Raw genomic sequence first — 25,533 nt, forward strand, 5'->3', positions numbered from 1 at the left:
AGAACAAATGGCTAGATATGTAAGGAGGGGTGACAAAAATTTCTTCAGGTATATAAGTGAAAGGAGAATGACTAAAAAGGGGATTGTGAGACTAAAAGATACTATGAACCGCTATGTGGATAATGATGAAGAAAAAGCAAATTTGCTAAATAGATACTTTTGTTCTGTTTTCACAGAAGAAAATCCTGGAGAAGGACCGCGATGGACTGCAAAAAGTACAAATGAGATTGAAGTGGATAGAGCACCGTTCACGGAAGAGAGTGTGTATGAGCAGCTTGAAAAGCTAAAGGTGGACAAAGCCATGGGACCGGATGGGATCCACCCCAGGATATTGAGGGAGCTCAGAGACGTTCTGGCGGGTCCTCTTAAAGATTTGTTTAATACATCCTTGCAGACGGGAGAGGTTCCGAGGGATTGGAGAACGGCGGAGGTGGTCCCTCTTCACAAGAGTGGTGATAGAGAAGAAGCTGGAAACTACAGGCCGGTAAGCCTCACTTCGATTATTGGAAAAGTAATGGAAGCGATGCTGAAGGAAAGGATAGTGAATTTCCTGGAAGCCAATAAGTTGCAAGATTCGAGACAACATGGTTTTACCAAAGGGAAATCGTGCCAAACGAATCTCATTGAGTTCTTTGATTGGGTGACCAGAGAATTGAATCAGGGACGAGCTATGGATGTAATCTACTTAGATTTCAGCAAAGCTTTTGACACAGTTCCCCACAGGATGCTCTTAAATAAACTGGATGGGCTGAGGATAGGACCCGAAGTGGTGAACTGGATTAGGAACTGGTTGACGGACAGAAGCCAGAGGGTAGTGGTGAATGGAATTCGCTCGGAGGAGGGAAAGGTGAGTAGTGGTGTGCCTCAAGGATCTGTGCTGGGACCGATTCTGTTCAATATATTTGTGAGTGACATTGCCGAAGGGTTAGAAGGTAAAGTTTGCCTATTTGTGGATGATACTAAGATCTGTAACAGAGTGGACACCCGGGAGGGAGTGGAAAACATGAAAAAGGATCTGAAGAAGCTAGAAGAATGGTCTAAGGTTTGGCAATTAAAATTCAATGCGAAGAAATGCAAAGTGATGCACTTAGGGAATAGAAATCCTCGGGAGACGTATGTGTTAGGCGGGGAGAATCTGATAGGTACGGACGGGGAGAGGGATCTTGGGGTGATAGTATCTGAGGATCTGAAAGCGACGAAACAGTGTGACAAGGCGGTGGCCGTAGCTAGAAGGTTGTTAGGCTGTATAGAGAGAGGTGTGACCAGCAGAAGAAAGGAGGTGTTGATGCCCCTGTATAAGTTGTTGGTGAGGCTCCACCTAGAGTATTGTGTTCAGTTTTGGAGGCTGTACCTTGCAAAGGATGTAAAAAGAATTGAAGCGGTGCAAAGAAAAGCTACGAGAATGGTAAGGGATTTGCGTTACAAGACGTATGAGGAGAGACTTGATGACCTGAACATGTATACTCTGGAAGAAAGGAGAAACAGGGGCGATATGATGCAGATGTTCAAATATTTGAAAGGTATTAATCTGCAAACGAACCTTTTCCGGAGATGTGAAGGCAGTAGAACGAGAGGACATGAAATGAGATTGAAGGGGGGCAGACTCAAGAAAAATGTCAGGAAGTATTTTTTCACGGAGAGAGTAGTGGATGCTTGGAATGCCCTCCCGCGGGAGGTGGTGGAAATGAAAACGGTAACAGAATTCAAACATGCGTGGGATAAACATAAAAGAATCCTGTTCAGAAGGAATGGATCCTAAGGAGCTTAGCCGAGATTGGATGGCAGAGCCGGTGGCGGGAGGCAGGGATAGTGCTGGGCAGACTTATACGGTCTGTGCCAGAGCCGGTGGTGGGAGGCGGGGCTGGTGGTTGGGAGGCAGGGATAGTGCTGGGGCTGGGCAGGCTTATACGGTCTGTGCCCTGAAAAGGACAGGTACAAATCAAGGTAAGGTATACACAAAAAGTAGCACATATGAGTTTATCTTGTTGGGCAGACTGAATGGACCATGCAGGTCTTTTTCTGCCGTCATTTACTATGTTACTATGTTATATAAGATCTTCAGGATCTGAAGTATTGGGCTATAGAATAGGTAAAATGTTGAGACAGTTTTTGGAGATGGTAAGTCTGGAGCAGGGTGCTGTATCCTGCTATCATAGAGCTCTCTTACAGGTTTGAGATCCATATATTCAAGCGCGATCTTCAAGAGCTCGTAGTTTCATATTGAATGACCTGGAGGACACCTCAAATCCTGTGTGCTTTGTCAGTTTGAACAAGTGCACTTTGTTAATATTGTTGGGAAGGAGGGGTAGGAAGGTTGTAACTGGAAGTACTGAATTTTATGGGGTAGCCATTTATTGATTTACGATTCCCATGTGGCTATAAGATCCAAAGCCATATGGTGTGCTGTCTTTCAGCTGTTTTATGAGCTTTGGCTGCCAGGAGTGTTTGACCTTGGTATGAAGAAAAGACGTTTTGTACGGAAGGGTTGGGAGGATTAAAACAATGTAAAATCCTCTGTTGTACTTTTGTATTTGCAATAATAAAACAGATTTTGAAAAAAAAAATTATCCAATTACCCACCAGTGTAGTGGAGCATAACAGAAGATCTCTCCGAAATGGAGCAAAAATTTAGTAGATGATTAAAATCTAGCAGCACATTATGTTTTGTAACAGTGAGGAGAAATACATTTTTGATACTATCTACAATATATAATATAACCCCCCCCCCCTCTTTTTCATTCTGTGATTCGTGCTAAGTTGAAGGTATAAGATAAACTTTGTTTACACTATAATTGGAAGTTTGCTTTGAAATTGTTAGCTAAATTTAATTTTATACATCTGTGTAAAGTTTTAATAAGAAAATCAAATTCTCTTGCAATAAACTATTTGAGTATCTGCTGCATAGTGGTGTGCATGGGCAGAATGGGCAGGTCAAAAGGTCTTTATCTACTATAATATTCTGTTTCTATTCCATTATACCATAATAGTTTTTGAGCTGTCTTGTATTTTTTATTACAGCATCTACATCATGCAGCTGGTTCTGGAGTGGATCAAAAACAATGGAGGAGCTGCTTTTATGGAAAAACTTAGTCTAATCAAATCACAAATGATTTATGATGTTATTGATGACTCCCATGGCTTTTATGTGTAAGTTGACGTTTGTTTTTCTTTTTCACAAGGTTGTTGGACTTAATACTGAAGAAAAGGATGCCGCCACTTTTGTAGAGAAGGCTAGACGATATTTAATATTTAATATAAACAGTGTATTTACAATTTTTCTGCATAACTCAATGGGCTAGTGCAGGAAGCATTTCTTGATAAGCAATATACAAGCCAGAATGAATGATTAAAACAAAGCAATGTAAAGCAAAGAAATCAGAATGCTATATGCAGAGAGAGAAATCTATATACAGACAAAGACAAATTCAAAATGCTTATGCTTCTTTGTTCTACCTTGCTTATATAGTTTTATGAATCCTGGCATCACGTGCATGCTGTATGCAGGCAGGCTGTACCATACCATACCACAAATCCTTTATGTAAAGCATATGCTGCATCTGGTTCCCATTATTGGTCCCTTTTCTTTTCTTTCAGACACTCAGGCGCCTTGCCCATTTTGCAGCACTCTCTCTCAAGACATGGGGGGGGGAGGTTGCATTAATCACTGTCAGCACTTCCTGCTGCTGTGATTCAACTCTTTTCACATTATATTTCTTACAATCCTCCCTTGGGAGATCTGACTTGTCAGGTCTCACACTTTCTTATGTGCGTGCAGTATTCTTTTGGGTCTGGTACTGGCTTCCTTTTGTCTGCGAGATTAGAAAATAGGACATTCATATACACACCTCCTCTAATCCACCCCCTCATTATTTGTGGTATGCTATGCCTGCAAGCTCTGTCTTTTCATCATCTTTATCATACATCTTTCAATATTTCTGTTGACATATTAAAGTTCTATTCATTCTGGATTTCAGTTACCATTATCATTTTAAAAGCATCCTGGCACATCTTTGCAAACATGCTAATACACATGTTACACATTAAACAGATTCAATTGTACTAGGGTACAAAATTTATATCTCTTGAGGTATATAATTTATAGGACAGTGAGCTTCATCAAAGGGAAGTACACTGTCATTCATTCTTACTTTTCATTAGCTGATGTGGCATTAAAAATTACACAAATTAAAAGCATAACATTCATTGAATCAGTTGTTACAACATTCTGCGTGTAAGTGCACTTTATCAGGGGAATGTGTTCAGTTGTCATACTATTAATCAGACACCAACATGATGTCTGTGGGTACTTGTCCATAAGCAAGGCTTGCTTATAAATAGTCTCATTTGTCCAATGAAGGTTTTCATCATCTCTTACACAGGTATTATTGGGATAACAGACATGATTTTATCATTGTAGTCCCATATATCATAGCTGGCAAGGACAAGGATGATGTCAGTCAGTGGGCACATATGATACAATCAGTCAAATTCAACATCTTGGCCACTGTAACAAGTCTATTATCATATGTGTTCATTGTCCATTAACAAACAACAACAGTCCAATACCATCATGTTTAGGGACATGATGTTTGTTTATTCTTTGTCCATTTCAATGTTATTAATTCGTCGAATATCTGCTAAATGTATCCAAGAAGTATGACCTTCCAGACAGGCAGCGGTCTGAGTAAGGGCCGTGATAGCAAAAGGCCCTACATACACAGGATCCTTCCATGTTTTATGTGTAAAGTTCTTTCGTAGCACTAGGTCACCTACTTTAAAAGCACAAACATCATTAGTAGTTCCTGCCTGTGATACTACATTTGTTCGGATCATATCACTTGTCAGGTTTAACATAGGTTGTAGCTTTTGCCAGTACTGAGCTGTGCTATCAGTACTTGCTGTCTGCATCGGGAAGAAATGACGTCCTGTCTGAATTTGGAATGGGGACAATTTTGTACGCCCATTAGGTTGGGCCCGTATTGTCATTAATGCTAATGGCAATACATCAAGCCATGTATATAATTTTCCCACCATTTCTTTATTGAGAGATTTTAATAAGACGCACAATCTGTTGAATCAGGTTATCAATTTTTAAAGTCCAAAATCTTTGCTCAAATTGTTGCCTCATTGTTTCCTTATTCCAATGCATGGTTGCATGCCACTCAGCCAATACCTTAATCGCCTGGCTCATTGGCATACAAGGTAATCCTTCTTCTGCATTAAACCATTCACTTCCCAATTTCATACATCCTCTCTTCAACCATTTTTCACTTTCCTGTCCCTCTGGCTGCCACATTTCAATCTTATCTACATTCGTAAGTGGCCCTTCCTGTGTCTGTCTAGTATTATACAAAATCTTTTCACTTTGCTTAACCACCTCCGTTGCTGCTGCATCAGCCATTGCATTACCTAATGCTTCAAAGGTTGGCTTTTCAGTGTGGGCCGGGGTCCACACAACTGCAGTTTTTTCTACCTTCACGTTCCCTTCTTGCCAAAATTTCAAACAGCAATTTCCAATATGTGTAATGTTGTAAATTTTTACCTGCACTGGTTATCATCCCCCTACGCTGCCATTTTAATATATGATACTGTAGTGAACTTGCAACGTAACCACTATCAGTATATATAGTGACATTTTGAGTCATATCAGTGTGTTGTAAGGCCGTAATAACGGCTAAAAGTTCAGCATGCTGTGCAGTCTGGTTAGGAGGGGTTTTATATTGTACTTGCATTATCTTTCTTAGATTCTCATCTACCTGCACGCAGGCAAAGCCTGCAACAGTCCTTTCACAAGCTCCATCTGTAAACCATATTAACCCATCAGATAAGGGTTCAAAAGTAAGACAGTGAAATGTAGGGATTTCTATAGTATCAATCTCAATCTCTTGATCAACAGGAAAAAGCAGATCTATCTTATTTCTCTGTTCTTTAGTTAATGGTATTATTCTTATATCTTGTCCTAAAAGTACTGCTTGATATTTTCCAAATCTAGTGGCTGTCAATGCTGTTTGGCTAGGGCTCAACAGCGTTTTAATCGTGTGGTTAGTATGTATTACAATAGGAACAAAAGGCATTTGTGCTCTCCATTTGCCTATTGCTGCCACAATAGCTGTCAGTAACTTTGGTATTTCTTTCATTCCCTTCTCCACATGATTAAAAGAGCCTGACAAAAAAGCTACTGGTGCATTTACTTCATTATTTTGATTAATCATAGCTGCCCAACTATTTCCCATGTCTTTTACCCACAAATGCACAGGTGATTGGATATCTATTACTGCTAACGGTCCTGGAGATAATAAATCCCTCACAATCTTAGCCAGTACCATCTTATCCTGCTCTTCCAATACAATTAGTGTATTCTTTGGTGTGGCTGCGGGCAGTTTCAAATGTTTATACAGTCTCATTACTTTTTGTGTATAATTTGGTATCCATTGTCTGCAGTAATTTAACATTCCCAAAACAGCACGTAACTGGGTAACTGTTTGCGGTACCGGAGTCTCATTTAAAATAGATATAACCTCCGGTATAATTACCTTATGTTCTGCTGAAACATTTTGTCCTAAAAAGGTGACAGTAGACTGAGCTATAATACATTTTTCCCTGTTACATTTATATCCTAACTCTCCTAATAACAAAAATAATTTTGTAGTCCAATCTAGGCATTCTGCTTCAGTCTCAGCAGACAGTAGAATATCATCTACATAGACAAACAATGACACCGTGTCAGGCAAGTGACTCCTGAAATCCTTTAAATCCATCATTAGTTGTTTTGAGAATACCGATGGACTATCAGTAAAGCCTTGAGGCATCCTAGTCCACCTGTATGCCTCATTCTGTACTATAAATGACGTCAAATCCCTAGACTCTGGATGAAGAGGTATTGAAAAGAATGCATTAGACAAGTCAATAACAGTGTTATATGCATATATATTCTGGGTATGCAAAAGTGTAGCAGGATTTGCACAAATTGGAAATTGATTTTTTGTAACCTCATTTAGCTCTCTTAAATCATGTACTATCCTTACATTGTTTTCCCCTTTTGGGACAGGAAACAATGGGGTATTGTACGGGGATACTGAAGGTTCAATAATACCACATTTCAATAATTTATCAATGTGCTCCAGGGTTTTGGATACTAATTTAGGTCGTATGGGGTAAGGGTCTTGCTTCGGCCCCTTTGCCCCTTCTATTAATTCTATCTTATGGGGTTTTGCATTTATGGCTAGTCCATATGGTGAATCACTTGTACTCCAAATATGTTGTGGTAATTCTTCCATAACCCTTACTTTATTTTCATTATTCAACTGTTGAACCATGGTGAGCAAACTTGGTATTTCTTTATTTCCAAAATCTAAACACAATCCTAATTGAGACAATAAGTCTCTACCACACAAATTTACTGGGCAATCAGGTGCCACTAAAAAGGGTACCACAGCCTCCCTTGAACCGTGCGGTTGGCATTCCAAGCGCACCAGAGTGGGTTCTGTTAGCCTTTTTCTTTGTTCTATCCCCGTAAATCCCACTGTTGTTCTATACTGATTTGAAAGCTTAACTCCCTGCGGTTTTGCACACAACACAGAGGTACTCGCCCCTGTATCTATCAAAAATCTCACAGGAGTTCCATATTTGCCAATTGTCAATGTAATAAAGGGTTCCCTTGTGTCTAATCTGAAAATCATTCCCTCTTCCTGACACGGGTTTGCTTCCAGTCAATAGCATTGGTCTGAAATATTCTGCCAAGTTGGAAAGGCATTTACAGTGCCTTGTCTCTGTACTGCAGCTCCTGGTCCCTGTGATTGCATCGCCGGCTGCTGTAAGGCAGTCTGCGGGGCACTCGCAGGTATCCCTACTACTTGTGGCATTAATCCTTGCTGCGTCTGCATTTGTACTTGGGGCATTCCTGCATTCTGATAACATTCTGAAGCATAGTAACCATATTGCTGACAAATCATATTGTTCAGATGTTTATTAAAGATTTTAAATCACCTCTTTCCCCTATTAGCCCTACACACAAAACTAGCTAGGACTGTGACTAATTTAAGCCAGATGATCTCTTAACACTGCAGGAATCTCACTTAAAAAAGAGTCAAACAAAGTTAAATTGCAAAGACATTCCACATAGAGAACTAGAAACAGAATAACACATATTTTAAAATAAACAGAGATCAGAATTCCCTATAAGACAAAGAACTTATTTAAATCTAATCTAAAACAATCTTTTAAAAGGAACAAAGAAAAAATTTCAGTTCTTCTTGACCTTTCTAACCTGTAAAGCCAGACACCCGAGAAATCAAAAACAGATGACATTCCTCAACCTTCAGGCTGAACAAAAGGTTGCTTTTCCCGCTCTTGCTGTATTTTTTCAAACGATCCATACTGAGACCAGCTCAAAAAAGAATCTTTTGCATCATACCATTTCTCATGTATTTTTTCAATCTGTTTTTTTTCTAATGGGAATAATTCTATGACATGCTGCAAAGGGGAGCATTTTTTTGAACTATCTAAATCTAAATACATAGCATATACAGGAGGCTGTTCTTTCTTATCTGCCCCTTTCCCTTTCATTTTATTCTGACTATTACAATTTCTCCTATAAAGCCACAACCTACAAAAATATACTACTGCACCTAAACCAAGAAAATATACAAAACAGAAAACTACAAAGCTAAACAAATATACCAGTAATAAGGCCACAGTGTAAGCTTACTCACGCGTCTTCTTATTTCTCTTTTTAGCAAGCCCAGGAGTTATCACCTGTATGTCCACGTCAGTAGTTTGATCAATCCCACATCAGTGGAGCACAGAAATTAGGCTTAAACAACGCTTGCTCTCTCAAAATCCTGTAAAAAACTTCGTTAACAACAAACACTTATCGTCTCGCCTTCTCTTTTCCGTGTGCGGCCTACTCCTACTCCTACTCCTGGCTGGCTCGCCACTTTGAAGAAAAGGATGCCGCCACTTTTGTAGAGAAGGCTAGACGATATTTAATATTTAATATAAACAGTGTATTTACAATTTTTCTGCATAACTCAATGGGCTAGTGCAGGAAGCATTTCTTGATAAGCAATATACAAGCCAGAATGAATGATTAAAACAAAGCAATGTAAAGCAAAGAAATCAGAATGCTATATGCAGAGAGAGAAATCTATATACAGACAAAGACAAATTCAAAATGCTTATGCTTCTTTGTTCTACCTTGCTTATATAGTTTTATGAATCCTGGCATCACGTGCATGCTGTATGCAGGCAGGCTGTACCATACCATACCACAAATCCTTTATGTAAAGCATATGCTGCATCTGGTTCCCATTATTGGTCCCTTTTCTTTTCTTTCAGACACTCAGGCGCCTTGCCCATTTTGCAGCACTCTCTCTCAAGACATGGGGGGGGGAGGTTGCATTAATCACTGTCAGCACTTCCTGCTGCTGTGATTCAACTCTTTTCACATTATATTTCTTACAATACTTATAACTGATTTGTCAGGTCAGTGGCAAAAAAGATTAAGGGAGGAAGTTATCAAGGTGTGGAAAAAGTTGACCATTTTACCATGAGAGTCAGCAACCTGCAGTATAACAATCCTACAGGTTGCTCACTCCTGTAGTAAATGAATAACAGTGCTTGTGAACTACCTTGCAAGCAGTGTTATTCCAGCAGCCTCAAAGTTGCAGCCTGATGATCCCAGGCTTGAGCCTCAAGGCCAGTGCTGTTCCCCTTCTGCTGATCATATCCCCTACCCCCCCCCCCCCCCATCATATCCCTAAATTCACCCCCTGCCTTATCCAGTGCCATCTCCAAAATGTTCTCTGGTCTTAATTTGTGTGGGAACACCCTGGAGCATAGTTCTGCCACTTCTTTTCAGACTGCAGAGCCACAGCAGGGGTATTGTGCTCTAGGCAGCCTTCAGAGAAGAGAAGAAGGTAGGAAGGAGTGATCCTTGAGCAAAGAATAGCTACTCTTCTCCCTAATCCAGCAGCTATTCTCCTGCCCCTGGTCCACTCTCTCCCCAGCTCCACATTTACCTCACCTTTTTGTCTACAAATTAAGCCCTGGTTGTACTTGACCACAAAGTCCGGGTTGTACATGTGTAACACTGGTCTCACCACTGGGCACCAGCTAGCTCTTCGGGTCAGTGTCTGAAACCAGGGTCACAGCAAAAATTTTAAGTTCTACTTAGCACATACCATGTAAAATGAGTTTATCTTGTTGGGCAGACTGGATGAACCGTTCAGGTCTTTATCTGTCGTCATTTACTATGTTACTATGTTACTTTAGCTGGGCACAGGCAGGGCCGTGCCTAGGGTCTCTGGCGCCCCTCTGAAGACTATCAGTTGGCGCTCCCCCCCCCCCCCCCCGCCATGAAAATGATCGCTCACCACTTGCCACACTGAAAGGAATTGTCAGCAATATTCTTAGAAACAAATTGCTATACATTGCAAAATAAGATAGCAGATGTAAATTCTCAAAGTGGACATATTCCAAACACTAAAATGAAAATAAAATGATTTTTTTCTACCTTTGTTGTCTGGTGACTTTCTTTTTCTGATCATGCTGGCCCAGTATCTGATTCTGCTGCTATCTGTCCTCTTAACTCCGTTTCCAGGGCTTCCTTTCCATTTATTTCTTTACTTTTCTCCTTTCTTCTTCATTTCTTGCTCTATATCCATTTCCAGCAATTTCTCCTCTCTCCCTGGGTCCTGCCCTCCCATCCATGTCCATTCTTGTCCCTCTCTGCCCTTCCCTCCTCCATCCATAGCCAGCAATCCTCCTCTCTCCCCTCCCCTCCATTTCCAGCAATTTGTCCTCTCCCTGGGCCCCCATGTCCATCCTTGTCCCTCTCTGCCCTTCCCTCCTCCATCCATAGCCAGCAATCCTCTCTCCCCTTCCCTTCCAGCAATTTGTCCTCTCCTGGGCCCTGCCCTCCCATCCATGCCTCTCTGCCCTCCCATCCATTCAGGGTCTGCCCTCCCTCTCACTCCCCATTCCATCCAGGATCTATCCCCCTTCTCTCACTGCCCCCTCTTTTCGGCTCCCAGTTCCCACCTGCGGCTGCCCCTAGTTCCAGATCCATTGATTCTCCCATCCACCCCTGCCCCAGGCATGACCCCATTCTCCCTCCTGCTCACTTTTCAGACCCCAGTTCCAGCTCCATGCCCCTTCTCCCATCTGTCTCCCACCCAGTCCCTTCTGCCCATCCGAGTCCCCCTCACCCCATCTGTCTCCCACCCAGTCCCTTCTGCTATCCAAGTGCCCCCCACCCTCACCCCATCTGTCTCCCACCCAGTCCCTTCTGCCCATCCGAGTCCCCCTCACCCCATCTGTCTCCCACCCAGTCCCTTCTGCTATCCAAGTGCCCCCCACCCTCACCCCATCTGTCTCCCACCCAGTCCCTTCTGCCCATCCGAGTCCCCCTCACCCCATCTGTCTCCCACCCAGTCCCTTCTGCTATCCAAGTGCCCCCCACCCTCACCCCATCTGTCTCCCACCCAGTCCCTTCTGCCCATCCGAGTCCCCCTCACCCCATCTGTCTCCCACCCAGTCCCTTCTGCTATCCGAGTCCCCCCCCCCCCACCTTCACGGTCACCCCATCTGTCCCCCACCCTCACCCTGCCTCGTCTTCTCCCTGCCACCCGTCTTTAAAAAGAAATTGCCGACGCGATAGCGAGCGCAGCACCTCGTGTGCAAGTAAAAGAAGCGAATCCGATCATCTCATTGGGCCTTCCTTCACTGTCCCGCCCTAGAGGAAATAGGAAGTTGCGTCAGAGGAGGGCGGGACGGTGAGGGAAGGCCCAATGAGATGATCGGATCCGCTTCTTTTACTTGCACACGAGGTGCTGCGCTCGCTCGGCAAATAAATTTAAAGGGCTGGTGCGGGAGGGGGGGTGCCAGGATCATGAAGAGCAGCGGGAGCGGCAGCACCCCCCTCTCTGGTGCCAAAAGATTTAAAGTCCTCGGCGGGGCGAGGGTAAGCACCGCGGTGGCGCCCTCCAGAGGTGGGCACCCCCCTGCGGCGCTTACCTCGCTTACCGCATCGGCACGGCCCTGGGCACAGGCTGGAGCTGGATAAAATCCGGTAGGCCATAGGGTTTGAAGCCATACTATATTTTATAGTTCAAGCCATATTTATTGAAACGTTTTCAAAAAAGTACAGTATCACAGTGGTACAAAGGTACAAATCATAAGAATCAAAGCAAAAACAAAATAAACAACAGTGTCAATAAAGGAGGATACAGTCACAAAGGAACTAGCGGACTTATTTTCGAAAGTGATCGCCAGCCATCTTCCGACATAAATCGGGAGATGGCCGGCGATCTCGGAAAAGCGGAGAAATCGGTATAATTGAAAGCTGCTTTTTTGACAGCATCGCCGCTTTCCCATCGCCTCGCCGACGAAAGTTCAAAGGGGTGTGTTGCCGGCGAAGCGAAGGCGGGACATGGGCGGGCATGGGCGTGGCTACCAGATGGCTGGCTTTCGCGGATAATGGAAAAAAAAGCGGTGTTAAGCAGTATTTCGCCGGCTTTACTTGGTCCTTTTATTTTCATGACCAAGCCTCAAAAAGGTGCCCCAACTGACCAGATGACCACTGGAGGGAATGGGGGATGACCTCCCCGTAGTCCCCCAGTGGTCACCAACCCCCTCCCACATGAAAAAAATAAAAATAAAGCACTTTTTTGCCCGCCTCTATGCCAGCCTCAAATGTCATACCCAGGTTCCCAGTATGCAAGTCCCTGGAGCAGTTTTTAATGGGTGCAGTGCACTTCAGGCAGGCAGACCGAAGTCCACCCCCCCCCCCCCCACCTGTTACACTTGTGGTGCTAAGTGTTGAGCCAACAACAACAACAACAATCATTTCTAAAGCGCTACTAGGGTTACGCAGCGCTGTACAATTGAAACATAGAAGGACAGTCCCTGCTCAAAGAGCTTACAATCTAAACGACAAGAGAACAAACTAAGGACAAGTGAACAATCTAGAGGACGAGTGAACAGTTAATCTGATAGGGTGGATAGAATGGGGTATTTTATATTTCTCGAGCGGTTAGGTGCCGAAGGCAGCATTGAAGAGGTGAGTTTTAAGCAGAGATTTGAAGATGGGTAGGGAGGGGGCCTGGCGTATGGGTAAAGGAAGATTATTCCAGGCATAGGGTGAGGCAAGGCAGAATGAGCGGAGCCTGGAGTTGGCAGTAGTGGAGAAGGGTACTGAGAGAAGGGCTTTGTCCTGTGAGCGGAGGTTGCGGGCGGGAACATAGGGGGAGATGAGGGTGGAGAGGTAGTGAGGAGCCGCGGCCTGAGTGCATTTGTAGGTAAGGAGGAGGAGCTTGAATTGTATGCGATATCTGATCGGAAGCCAGTGAAGTGATTTGAGGAGAGGGGTGGTGTGAGTATAACGGTTTTGGCGGAATATAAGACGTGCAGCAGCGTTCTGAATGGATTGAAGGGGGGATAGATGGCAGAGTGGGATGCCGGTGAGGAGTAAGTTGCAGTAATTGAGGCGAGAGGTAATGAGAGCGTGGACGAGAGTTCTGGTGGTATGCTCAGAGAGGAAAGGGCGAATTTTGCTGATATTGAGGAGGAAGAAGCGACAGGTCTTGGCAGTCTGTTGGATATGCGCAGAGAAGGAGAGGGAGGAGTCGAAGGTGACTCCGAGGTTGCGGGCAGATGGGACGGGGAGGACGAGGGTGTTATCAACAGAGAAAGAGAGTGGAGGAAGAGGAGAAGTGGGTTTAGGAGGAAAGACAAGGAGCTCGGTCTTGGACATGTTCAGCTTCAGGTGGCGGTTGGACATCCATGCCGCAATGTCGGATAAACAGGCCGATACCTTGGCCTGAGTCTCCGCAGTGATGTCAGGTGTGGAGAGGTATAGCTGGGTGTCATCAGCATAAAGATGATACTGAAAACCATGAGACGAGATCAGCGAGCCCAGTGAAGAGGTGTAGATTGAGAAGAGAAGGGGTCCAAGGACAGAACCCTGGGGAACTCCAACAGATAGTGGGATGGGAGTGGAGGAAGATCCATGGGAGTGTACCCTGAAGGTGCGGTGGGAGAGATAAGAGGAGAACCAGGAGAGGACAGGGCCTTGGAACCCAAAAGAGGACAGCGTGGCAAGAAGTAAGTCATGATTGACAGTGTCAAACGCAGCGGAAAGATCGAGGAGGAAGAGCATGGAGTAGTGACCTCTGGATTTGGCCAGGAGCAGGTCATTGCAAACTTTAGAGAGTGCCGTTTCAGTCGAGTGCAGAGGGCGAAAACCGGATTGAAGTGGATCGAGTATGGCGTGAGAGGAGAGAAAATCAAGGCAGCGGCTATGAACGGCGCGCTCAAGTATTTTGGAAAGGAAGGGTAAAAGAGAAATGGGGCGGTAGTTGGAGGGGGAGGTAGGGTCAAGTGAAGGTTTTTTGAGGAGAGGTGTGACAACGGCGTGCTTGAAGGTGTCGGGGACAGTTGCAGTGGAGAGAGAGAGGTTGAGGATGCGACAGATGGCGGGGGTGACGGTATGGGAGATGGTGTTGAGTAGGTTGGTGGGGATGGGATCAGAGGAACAGGTGCTGCATTTCGAGGAGGAAAGAAGGCGGGAAGTTTCATCCTCGGTGATCTCAGGGAAGGAGGAGAAAGAGACCTGGGTAGGTTGGATGGGGGAGAGGGTTAGAGGGTGAAGAGGAGGTGGTGGCTTGGTCGTGAACTCAAGGTTGATTTTTTGCACTTTGTCGCGGAAGTAGTCGGCCAGTGATTGAGGAGAGAGAGTGGGGGAGTAGGAGCGGGGGGCACTTTTAGGAGGGAGTTAAGGGTGGTGAAGAGACGATGAGGGTTGGAGCTGAGAGAATTGGTCAATTGGGTGTAATAGTCCTGTTTTGCACGGAATAGGGAGGAGTGGAGGGAGGATAGCATGAATTTGTAGTGGAGGAAGTCTGGAAGGGTACGAGATTTCCTCCAGAGGCGCTCAGCGGATCGGGTGCAGGAGCGAAGGTGACGGATGCAAGGAGTCAGCCAGGGCTGGGGATTGGTGCGTTTTGTGGGACGGGAGATTGAAGGTGCGAGGGTATCCAATGCAGAGGAGAGAGTGGTATTGTAAGCGGAGACCGCTTTGTCGACAGTTGCGGAGGACGTGATGGAGGGGAGGAGATTAGAGATAGTAGATGATAAGGTGGAGGGGTCAATAGCCTGGAGGTTCCTGGAGGTGGTGGTTAAAGTTGGACTGGGTGAAGGGGGGGGTGAAGAAGTGTGAATGTGATCAGGTGATGGTCGGAGAGAGGAAGAGCTGAGACGTGGAAATTGGAGGGTGAGCCGGAGGAGGAGAGGACGAGGTCAAGACAATGGCCGTCACGGTCAGTAGGGGTGGTGGAACACAGCTGGAGGTTGAAGGAGGATGTTAGGGTGAGGAACTTAGAAGCATGGGGGTCGGATAGGTCATCAGCATGTACGTTAAAGTCTCCGAGAATGAGGGACGGAGATGAGGGGTCAAGAAAGACAGAGAGCCAAGCATCGAAGTCGGTAAGGAAGGAAGGGAAGGATTTATCAGGGGGGCGGTAAATGACTGCCACTCTGAGTGGTAATGGGTGGAATAGCCGGATGGAATGGGCTTCAAAGGATGAGAAGCAGTGAGACTGCGGAAGGTGGAGGGGTTGGAAACTACAGGAGGGTGAGAGTAATAGCCCAACACCTCCGCCGCGGCCAACTGGGCGGGGCGTGTGGGAGAAAAGATAGCCCCCATGGCAGAGGGCTGCAACTGAGGCAGAGTCTTCCGGGGAGATCCAGGTTTCGGTTAGGGCGAGCAGTTGAAGGGAGCGAGAGATAAAGAGATCGTGGGTGAGAGGCAGTTTGTTGCAGACTGAGTGGGCATTCCACAAAGCGCATGAGAAGGGGAGGGAGGAGGGGGGAAGGAGGGGAATAGAGACGAGATTGGAGACGTCCCGGGATCGTTCGCAGGGATAGGACGGGGACAGGTGAGGGGGACCTGGATTAGGGTTGATGTCTCCCGCGGATAGCAGGAGGAGGAGCAAGAGAGTGCGGAGGAGGGTGGGGGAGGTCGGGCGACGGAGGCGACGAAGACGGGGTGTACTTAGGAGGAAAGGGGATGGGTTAATGGCAGGAAGGAAGTGCCGAAGGTTGAGAGCTAGAAAGGAGGATGGGGACAAGAGGGATGGTGAGGTGAGGGACGGAGGTGAATAGGGTATTGCGGTGGCGGGCAGGGTGGGAGGGCAGCAGGTAGTTCTAATGGTAGACAGGGGGAGTGGGGGGGGAAAGAAGATTAAGAAGGGACAGGGCAAGGAAGAGAACATGGATAGGGGCCATAGGTGGTGAGTGAGGTGTAACAGGTGACTGTATGGTGAATGAGGTGTTAAGCAGTTAACAGGTGTTAATGGGTGCCTATGTAATGAATGAGATGTTAAGCAGATAGATAGGGCTTGACGCTAGGTTTTGGGTTGGTGATTAGGTAAGTCAATGGCTGATAGGCTAGCAGGTAGGTAGGTAAGTCAATGGCTGCGAGGCTCGCAAGCAGGCAGGCAGGCTACTTGATTTGTTAACAGGCAGATGGTTTGGAGCAAGCCGGAACAAGCTGAGGCAAGCAGGAACAAGCCGGAATAGGCAGGAACAGATGATGGGCAGGCTGGCAAGCTGAGGCAAGCAGGAACAAGCCAGAATAGGCAGGAACAGATGGGCAGGCTGGAACGAGCAGGAACAGATGAACTGAGTCAGGATGAGCAGACGGACAAGCTGGGCTCAGGAAGACTGGAACGAGCTGGAACACGCTGGAGCAGAAGGATCGGAGTAAGCAAGGAGAGGCTGGGTCAGGCAGGCTGGAACACACTGGAGTTGATGGACAGCAGGGGGAAGGCTGGATCGGCGGCTGGAACTAGCTGACACGCTGGATCCAGTGGACTGGGGCAAGACGGAAGAGGCTGAATCGGGCGGACTGGAACACACTGGAGCCGATAGACTGGAGGGATCAGGCAGGCTGGAACGAGCTGGGCTCAGGAGAACTGGAACGAGCTGGAACACGCTGGCTGGATCAGGCGGGCTGGAACACGAGCCGATGAACTGGAACAGGTGGGCTGGACACGCTGGAGCCGATGGACTGGAACAAGCGGGGGGAGCTGAGTCAGGCGAACTGGAACAAACTGGGACACCAGGAGGAGCGGATTGACTGGAGCAAGCAGGGAGAAGTTGGATCAGGCGGACTGGAACAAACTGGGATCAGGAGGACTGGAACAAGCTTGAACACGCTGGAGCGGAATGACTGGAGCAAGCAGGGAGAAGCTGGGTCAGGCGGACCGGGACACGCTGGAGCCGATGGACTGGAACAGGCAGGGGGAAGGCTGGAACGGCGGACTGGAACAAAGTGGATCAGGAGCACTGGAATGAGCTGGATCCTGCTGGAGCCAGTGGACTGGAGCAAACACGGAGAAGCTGGATCAGGCGGACTGGAATGAGCTGGAACATGCTGGAGCCAGTGGACTGGAGCAAACAGTGAGAAGCTGGATCAGGCGGACTGGAACACAGTGGAGCTGATAGTCGGAACACGCTGGAGTCGATGGACTGGAACACGCTGGATCTGCAGACTGGAACACACTGGAGTCGAAGGACTGGGACACGCAGGGAGAAAGCTGGATCAGTGGACTGGACAGCAGAGGGAAGGCTGGATCTGTGGACTGGGACAAGCTGGGATCAGATGGATGGAACAAGCTGGAACACGCTGGTGAAGATGGACAGCAGCAGGCAAGGAGCATCAGGCGGGCTGGAAGGCACTGGAGCAGATGAGCAGCCCGGAGCCAGCAGGGGAAAAGCTGGAGCCGGTGGACTGGAGCAGCAAGCAGGGAGAAGCCGGGGAGGGTGGACTGGGGCAAACTGGAGCAGCTGGGCAGCCGCACTCAGAAGCAGAGCAGTAAGGCGCACGGGCCGTGGAGCGCAGTACCCCGCCCCGAGGACCCCGCGATGGGGGGAGGCCGCGGGAGGACGGGCAGCGTGGGCGTCGGGCCGCCGGAAGATCGAGAGATCCCCGGCCAGTGCAAGCAGCGCCAGAGGCAACCCTGGACCAGGCCCGCAGCCTGCATCCACAGTCGCCAGAAGCGCCGCGGTGGGCCCCTTGGAGTCTGGACCGCCGGGTCGGGCCGCGCCACAAGGTCGGGTGCACACCACGAGGCCACGGGCGAGCTTGCTCAGCTCACCCGGGTCACACGGTGCTCTCACCCGACACGGCCTGGGCAGTTCCTGCCGGGGAACGGGCGGCCAGACTCGGCGAACTCGGCGCCCGACAGCACGCGGCCGCCTCACAGCCGCAGCTGAGCCGCAACGATGGAGAGCCCAAACCGTCCCCCGACGCGGCTCCCGGAGTCGGCAAACCCGGGCAGCGCCGGATCCTCTGGGGGGGGGGGGACCGGAGCGGAGCACCGGGGAATCGCTCGGAGTCAGAAGGAATCGACTCCGGATCGATCCACGGCGGAGCTCCCCACGGTACGTCCTACAAGTCGGCCATCTTGAATACCACAACCCCTACAACCCCCCCACAATACCCACTGTACCCACATGTAAGTGCCCCCCTTCACCCATAAGGACTATGGTAATCGTGTGGGGAGTGGGTTTGGGGAGGATTTGGGGGGCTCAGCACCCAAGGTAAGGGAGCTATGCACCTGGGAGCTTTTTTTGTATTTTTTAAACATTTTTAGAAGTGCCCCCTAGGGTGCCCTGGCATGTGAGGGGGACCAGTGCATTACAAATGCTGGCTCCTCCCACAACCAAATGCCTTGGATTTCGCCAGGTTTGAGATGGCCGGCATTTGTTTCCATTATCGCTGAAAAACAAAACCGGCCATCTCAAACCTGGCAAACTCTGGCATTTGGCCGGGCTAAACCGTATTATCGAAAAAAAAGATGGCAGGCCATCTTTTTCGATAATACGGTTCCGGCCAGCTGTTGCGCCGCCGCCAAAATAGATCGCCAGCGACGTTCGATTATGCCCCTCCACGTCATCTAGTCAAACTCAGTGGAGCAAACAATCTTCAGAGGTTTCCACATTTTTAGAAATATATCAAAGCAATTTGCTTTTTCAGCTAAACAGGCCTCATATTTGTATAGCAAACAAACCAAGGTCCACCAAAAAGTAAAGGACACCTTTGTATTTTCTTTCCATTCACTTAAGATAGTTTTCAAGGCTAGGGATAACATGTCATCAAATAATTTACAATGTTCAGGAGGAACATGATCTTGACAAACAATTGATCTAAGAATTACAATTCTGTAGATTAATGGAAAGGAAATGTAAAAATCTTAGAAACTCTATACCAAACGAAGGGGCCCTTTTACAGAGCGACACTAAGCCCAACGCGGGCTTACCGCTCGCTCTTCCGGGACTGCCGCTGGCCCAACATGGCCGCTGGCGGTAGTCCCACCCCAAGCGTGCGCCATTTCTGGGGGGAAAAGACCCCCCCCCTGGAAATTTCTTGTGCGGCGGTAACCCAGCGCTAATCACGCAGGGTTAGCACGGGAGCCCTTATCACCACCTCACTGAGTTGTGGTAAGGGCTCTCTGCCGCATGGTCATATGTGTCTGGTGTCTTTTACCCGCTGCGGTAAACATGACCCCGGCACGCGGGAAAAACGACCGCCACCGCTAGTGCGGGGCCCTTTTTCCCGCAGCTGGGTAAAAGGATCCCTAAGTTCTAAAAGAGTTGCAAATCAGGACAAATAAAAAAAAAACATGTGTTCCATAGTGCCTACTGTAGACTTACATGACCAGCATAAATTTTAAAAATTACTGTTAATTCTAGTCTGCTGGTCCAGAGTCCAAGTAACTTTATGCATTTTAAAAAATAAAGATTGTAACAGAGAAGCTGAAGCTAATGGCTTATTAGATTTGGTCCAAAAATGGACCATTGTTTTTTTGTAAGAGGGAGTGGTAAGATCATCAGACCATAAACTTTGTAGAGTGGTGTTAAAATCATCATAGGCAGCTGTAAGCAAATTATAATACTGAGAAGCTGAATTCGACTGTAATAAAGCATCAGTAAAAACTTGGAGTACTTCAGGTGGAGTATTATCAAGTTTTGAAGTGTGAGATCCTAATGCTGATCTCATCTGGAGATATTTAAAAAATTGGGAAGGAAGAGAGGGAAAATGCAACAGTTGAAACGCAGAGAAAGAATTCCCTTTTAAAACATCAAAGACACCAGTCTGACCAAAAGACAGAGGATTTATTTATAACAATATTAGGATGTCCCCATAAAGTGGCATGTATTGATTGTAATATAGGATGTGGTTGTATTTTGTCCAAACACCTAATAGCTAATGAAGTGCATGCATAATATTATAGTCATCAAAAGATGGAAAGTCAGTTGAACCTATTCTAGATTTCAGGGGTATAGGATGAGAGAGCTGTTCAATTTCAACCAGATAGATGGAGGGGAATCAGTGTCTGTACTCATCCACCAGGCAGCAGCTCTAGGGAGATACGCCTGATTATACAGCTCAAAATCAGGAAATCGACACCCCCTCCCCTTTTTAGATTTATCTGCTTTAAGCTCTCTAAGAGCAATACGGGGTGGTTTCCTATTCCATAAAAATTTAGATAGTAAGTTGTCAAGTTTCATAAAGAAAGACCTAGGAAATTGGACCAGTAACATGCTTAATAATCCAAGGGGGATAACATCATTTTTATAGACTCAATTTAGTTCAGTTAATGGTATAGCCAGAAAGAACACCAAAACTTTTGATGAAATGGAAAGTTGCAGGGACAGTAGTCTAGGGTGAGGAGACATATAATAAAACATCATCAGCTTAGGCACTTAATTTTACTTGTGTTTGGACAATGGTAGTACCATGAATATCTGAAGAGGACCGTATGGGAATCAGCAAAGTTTTAAGGGCAATAATGAAAAGCAGTGGGGAGAGAGGACATCCTTTGATGGGTTCCACGAGGCAATGGAAACTGTTGAGTAAGAACACCATTAATGAAAAGATGAGCTGTGGGTTTTGAGTGAAGTATTTTAACCATATTTCTAAAATTATCACCTAAGTTGGACCATTCCAACACAGAAAATAAACATTTCCACTCGGTATAGTCAAATGCTTTTTCAGCTCTAACAATATCACACATGCAGGATCGGACATATTATGAGCATGATGAAGGACGTGTGAAAACTTTCTGAGATGGATGGACAATAATTCCAATGAATTTTGATCATCTTTCTGTTAAGAATTTTGTGTAAATTTTACACTCATAATTTAACAAAGAAATCGTTCTATTATTCTATAAAGGGTCTCGGCCAGTTTCTCCAAGGTGACAATATTGACTTCAGCAAACATATTAGTACTTTGAGCAGTGGAAATAAAATGAACATACAAATCCTGAAGCTTCGGTACTATCAACAATGAAAAGTGTTTGTAGTAATCAACAGTGAAGCCGTCGCTTTCAGGTGCTTTGCCAGATTTCCAAGGAGGAAATAGCAGAGGATATTTCCACAATAGTAATGGAGCATTCTATGACTCAGTATCTGATTTTAGAAAGTCAGGTTTCTGAAGGGGATTTAGACGGCCAAAGATCTGAGAATCAGAAGGAAATTTGTAGATATTCGAATAGAACTCTACAAAGGGTTCAAGAATGTCATCATTGTTAGTAAGAATCTGATTTTTTTTATTGCGGATTGCCGCTAAGTAAGTAGATTTCCTTTTAGCTTTCAGAAAGTTCACCAGCAGCCTACCAGCTCTGTTAGAACCAGTATAATATATGGACCATTGAGAGAAAAGCATTAAACCAGCTGAATTACTAAGTAACTGATTAAATTGAAAACTCAATTTTGGAGTAGATAACAGCAAAGAGGAGCTGGGTTTTTGAAAAAACAGATTCAAGTTTTTATATTTCTGATTCTATCTGGCTGAGTTTCTCGTTTTTCTTTAAGAGAACTATGTTTCATGATTTCTGAGGTCAGCGTACAACAGATTTGCAGAACTCCTCATTTTTTTAACAGGGATGACTTGAATCTCCACCCTTTAGAAGTAGCTGATGGTATGTCTGTAGAAAGGAGTTCAGGCATGGTCCAAGATGAGGATGGGTTCAATAGAGGATTGCACAATGCCTGAAACTAGACTTTTGGAAATGAACAGATAATCCAATCTTGAGAAGGAGTAATGTGGTACGGAATGAAAAGTAAAGTATAAGTCCGTGGGGTGAGTAATCCTCCAAGAGTCAATAAGGTTCCATGAAGTAAGCAAATGAGAGAGGCTACCATTCGCCTTCAAAGGTTTAGCCCTTACTTTGGATTTACAGTCCAGAATAGGATCAAAGGGTAGATTCATGTCTCCACTGAAAATAATGTAGTCAACATTCAGTAAAGCAAATTGACAATATAGTGTGAAGAAGCCAGAGTCATCTGAATTGGGAACATAGGCATTAAGCAGAGCAAATTTTTGACTAGCTAATTATATTGTAATCAAAACCCATCTACCTTCAGAGTCATATAGTTGTGAAATGACAAAATACGGTAGGGCTTTGGCTAGTAAGATGGCTACACCATTCCATTTTCCTGAGGCAGGAGAAATAAAAACAGTCATTGACTCAGTCTTGTTTCAACTTGAAGGCCTCACTTGAGGACAGATGCATCTCTTGGACAGAATTGGAAGGAACAGCAATGTGAATATTTGATGTATGAGAAGATTGCATCAGTGAGATACGACACTGTTTGAGATACATGTGGGAATTACAATCATTGGAACGGAAGTAACAGTGATAAGTGAACATTGGGGTTAAAGTACTTGAGAAGTGGTGGACAATTAATGTGGAACTGTGTAATGAAGCATTTTTATTGTGTGGCTATATTGCAACTAAGTGGAGATATATTTCACATGTAAAGAATTGAGAAATAGGACGATAATAGTTCAATGTTTGTACGCATATGATTGGCGGTATTTAAAGTGGGAGTGTGGAATGTACATAAGTAATGCCACACTGGGAAAAGACCAAGGGTCCATCGAGCCCACCATCCTGTCCTAGACAGCGGCCAATCCAGGCCAAGGGCACCTGGCAAGCTTCCCAAACGTACAAACATTGTATACATGTTATTCCTGGAATTGTGGATTTTTCCCAAGTCCATTTAGTAGTGGTTTATGGACTTGTCCTTTAGGAAACCGTCTAACCCCTTTTTAAACTCTGCCAAGCTAACCGCCTTCACCACGTTCTCCAGCAGCAAATTCCAGAGTTTAATTATGCGTTGGGTGAAGAAAATATTTCTCCAATTTGTTTTAAATTTACTACACTGTAGTTTCATCGCATGCCCCCTAGTCCTAGTATTTTTGGAAAGCGTGAACAGACGCTTCACATCCACCTGTTCCACTCCACTCATTATTTTATATACCTCTATCATGTCTCCCCTCAGTCATCTCTTCTCCAAACTGAAAAGCTCTAGCCTCCTTAGTCTTTCTTCATAGGGAAGTCGACCCATCCCCGCTATCATTTTAGTCCCCTTCGCTGCACCTTTTCCATTTCTACTACAGTATATCTTTCTTGAGATGCGGCGACCAGAATTGAACACAATACTCAAGGTGCGGTCGCACCATGGAGTGATACAATGGCATTATAACATCCTCACACCTGTTTTCCATACCTTTCCTAATAATACCCAACATTCTATTCGCTTTCCTAGCCGCAGCAGCACACTGAGCAGAAGGTTTCAGTGCATTATCGACGACGACACCCAGATCCCTTTCTTGGTCCGTAACTCATAAGTACATAAGTACATAAGTAGTGCCATACTGGGAAAGACCAAAGGTCCATCTAGCCCAGCATCCTGTCACCGACAGTGGCCAATCCAGGTCAAGGGCACCTGGCACGCTCCCCAAACGTAAAAACATTCCAGACAAGTTATACCTAAAAATGCGGAATTTTTCCAAGTCCATTTAATAGCGGTCTATGGACTTGTCCTTTAGGAATCTATCTAACCCCTTTTTAAACTCCGTCAAGCTAACCGCCCGTACCACGTTCTTCGGCAACGAATTCCAGAGTCTAATTACACGTTGGGTGAAGAAAAATTTTCTCCGATTCGTTTTAAATTTACCACACTGTAGCTTCAACTCATGCCCTCTAGTCCTAGTATTTTTGGATAGCGTGAACAGTCGCTTCACATCCACCCGATCCATTCCACTCATTATTTTATACACTTCTATCATATCTCCCCTCAGCCGTCTCTTCTCCAAGCTGAAAAGCCCTAGCCTTCTCAGCCTCTCTTCATAGGAAAGTCGTCCCATCCCCACTATCATTTTCGTCGCCCTTCGCTGTACCTTTTCCAATTCTACTATATCTTTTTGAGATACGGAGACCAGTACTGAACACAATACTCCAGGTGCGGTCGCACCATGGAGCGATACAACGGCATTATAACATCCGCACACCTGGACTCCATACCCTTCCTAATAACACCCAACATTCTATTCGCTTTCCTAGCCGCAGCAGCACACTGAGCAGAAGGTTTCAGCGTATCATCGACGACGACACCCAGATCCCTTTCTTGATCCGTAACTCCTAACGCGGAACCTTGCAAGACGTAGCTATAATTCGGGTTCCTCTTACCCACATGCATCACTTTGCACTTGTCAACATTGAACTTCATCTGCCACTTGCACGCCCATTCTCCCAGTCTCGCAAGGTCCTCCTGTAATCGTTCACATTCCTCCTGCGACTTGACGACCCTGAATAATTTTGTGTCATCGGCGAATTTAATTACCTCACTAGTTATTCCCATCTCTAGGTCATTTATAAATACATTAAAAAGCAACGGACCCAGCACAGACCCCTGCGGGACCCCACTAACTACCCTCCTCCACTGAGAATACTGGCCACGCAATCCTACTCTCTGCTTCCTATCTTTCAACCAGTTCTTAATCCATAATAATACCCTACCTCCGATTCCATGACTCTGCAATTTCTTCAGGAGTCTTTCGTGCGGCACTTTGTCAAACGCCTTCTGAAAATCCAGATATACAATGTCAACCGGCTCCCCATTGTCCACATGTTTGCTTACCCCCTCAAAAAAAATGCATTAGATTGGTGAGGCAAGACTTCCCTTCACTAAATCCGTGCTGACTTTGTCTCATCAGTCCATGTTTTTGTATATGCTCTGCAATTTTATTCTTAATAATAGCCTCCACCATCTTGCCCGGCACCGACGTCAGACTCACCGGTCTATAATTTCCCGGATCTCCTCTGGAACCCTTCTTAAAAATCGGAGTAACATTGGCTACCCTTCAGTCTTCCGGTACTACACTCGATTTTAGGGACAGATTGCATATTTCTAACAGTAGCTCCGCAAGTTCATTTTTTAGTTCTATTAATACTCTGGGATGAATACCATCAGGTCCCGGTGATTTACTACTCTTCAGCTTGCTGAACTGACCCATTACATCCTCCAAGGTTACAGAGAATTTGTTTAGTTTCTCCGACTCCCCCGCTTCAAATATTCTTTCCGGCACCGGTGTCCCCCCCAAATCCTCCTCGGTGAAGACCGAAGCAAAGAATTCATTTAATTTCTCCGCTACGGCTTTGTCCTCCTTGATCGCCC

The 25,533-nt window shown here is 45.7% G+C and overlaps 1 protein-coding gene across 1 annotated transcript in view; it reads left to right on the forward strand.

Annotated features, from left to right (window-relative positions):
* The window catches only part of PSAT1 (phosphoserine aminotransferase 1), a 624,187-nt gene that overhangs the window by 458,792 nt on the left and 139,862 nt on the right, over window positions 1–25,533 (forward strand). The window contains exon 8 of the mRNA XM_030216432.1: window positions 3,019–3,147. Within this exon, the coding sequence (XP_030072292.1) occupies window positions 3,019–3,147 (129 nt within the window). The remainder of the gene's footprint in view (window positions 1–3,018; window positions 3,148–25,533) is intronic.

This window comes from Microcaecilia unicolor, chromosome 10 (assembly GCF_901765095.1).
Source record: "Microcaecilia unicolor chromosome 10, aMicUni1.1, whole genome shotgun sequence".
Classification (NCBI taxonomy): Eukaryota; Metazoa; Chordata; class Amphibia; order Gymnophiona; family Siphonopidae; genus Microcaecilia; species Microcaecilia unicolor.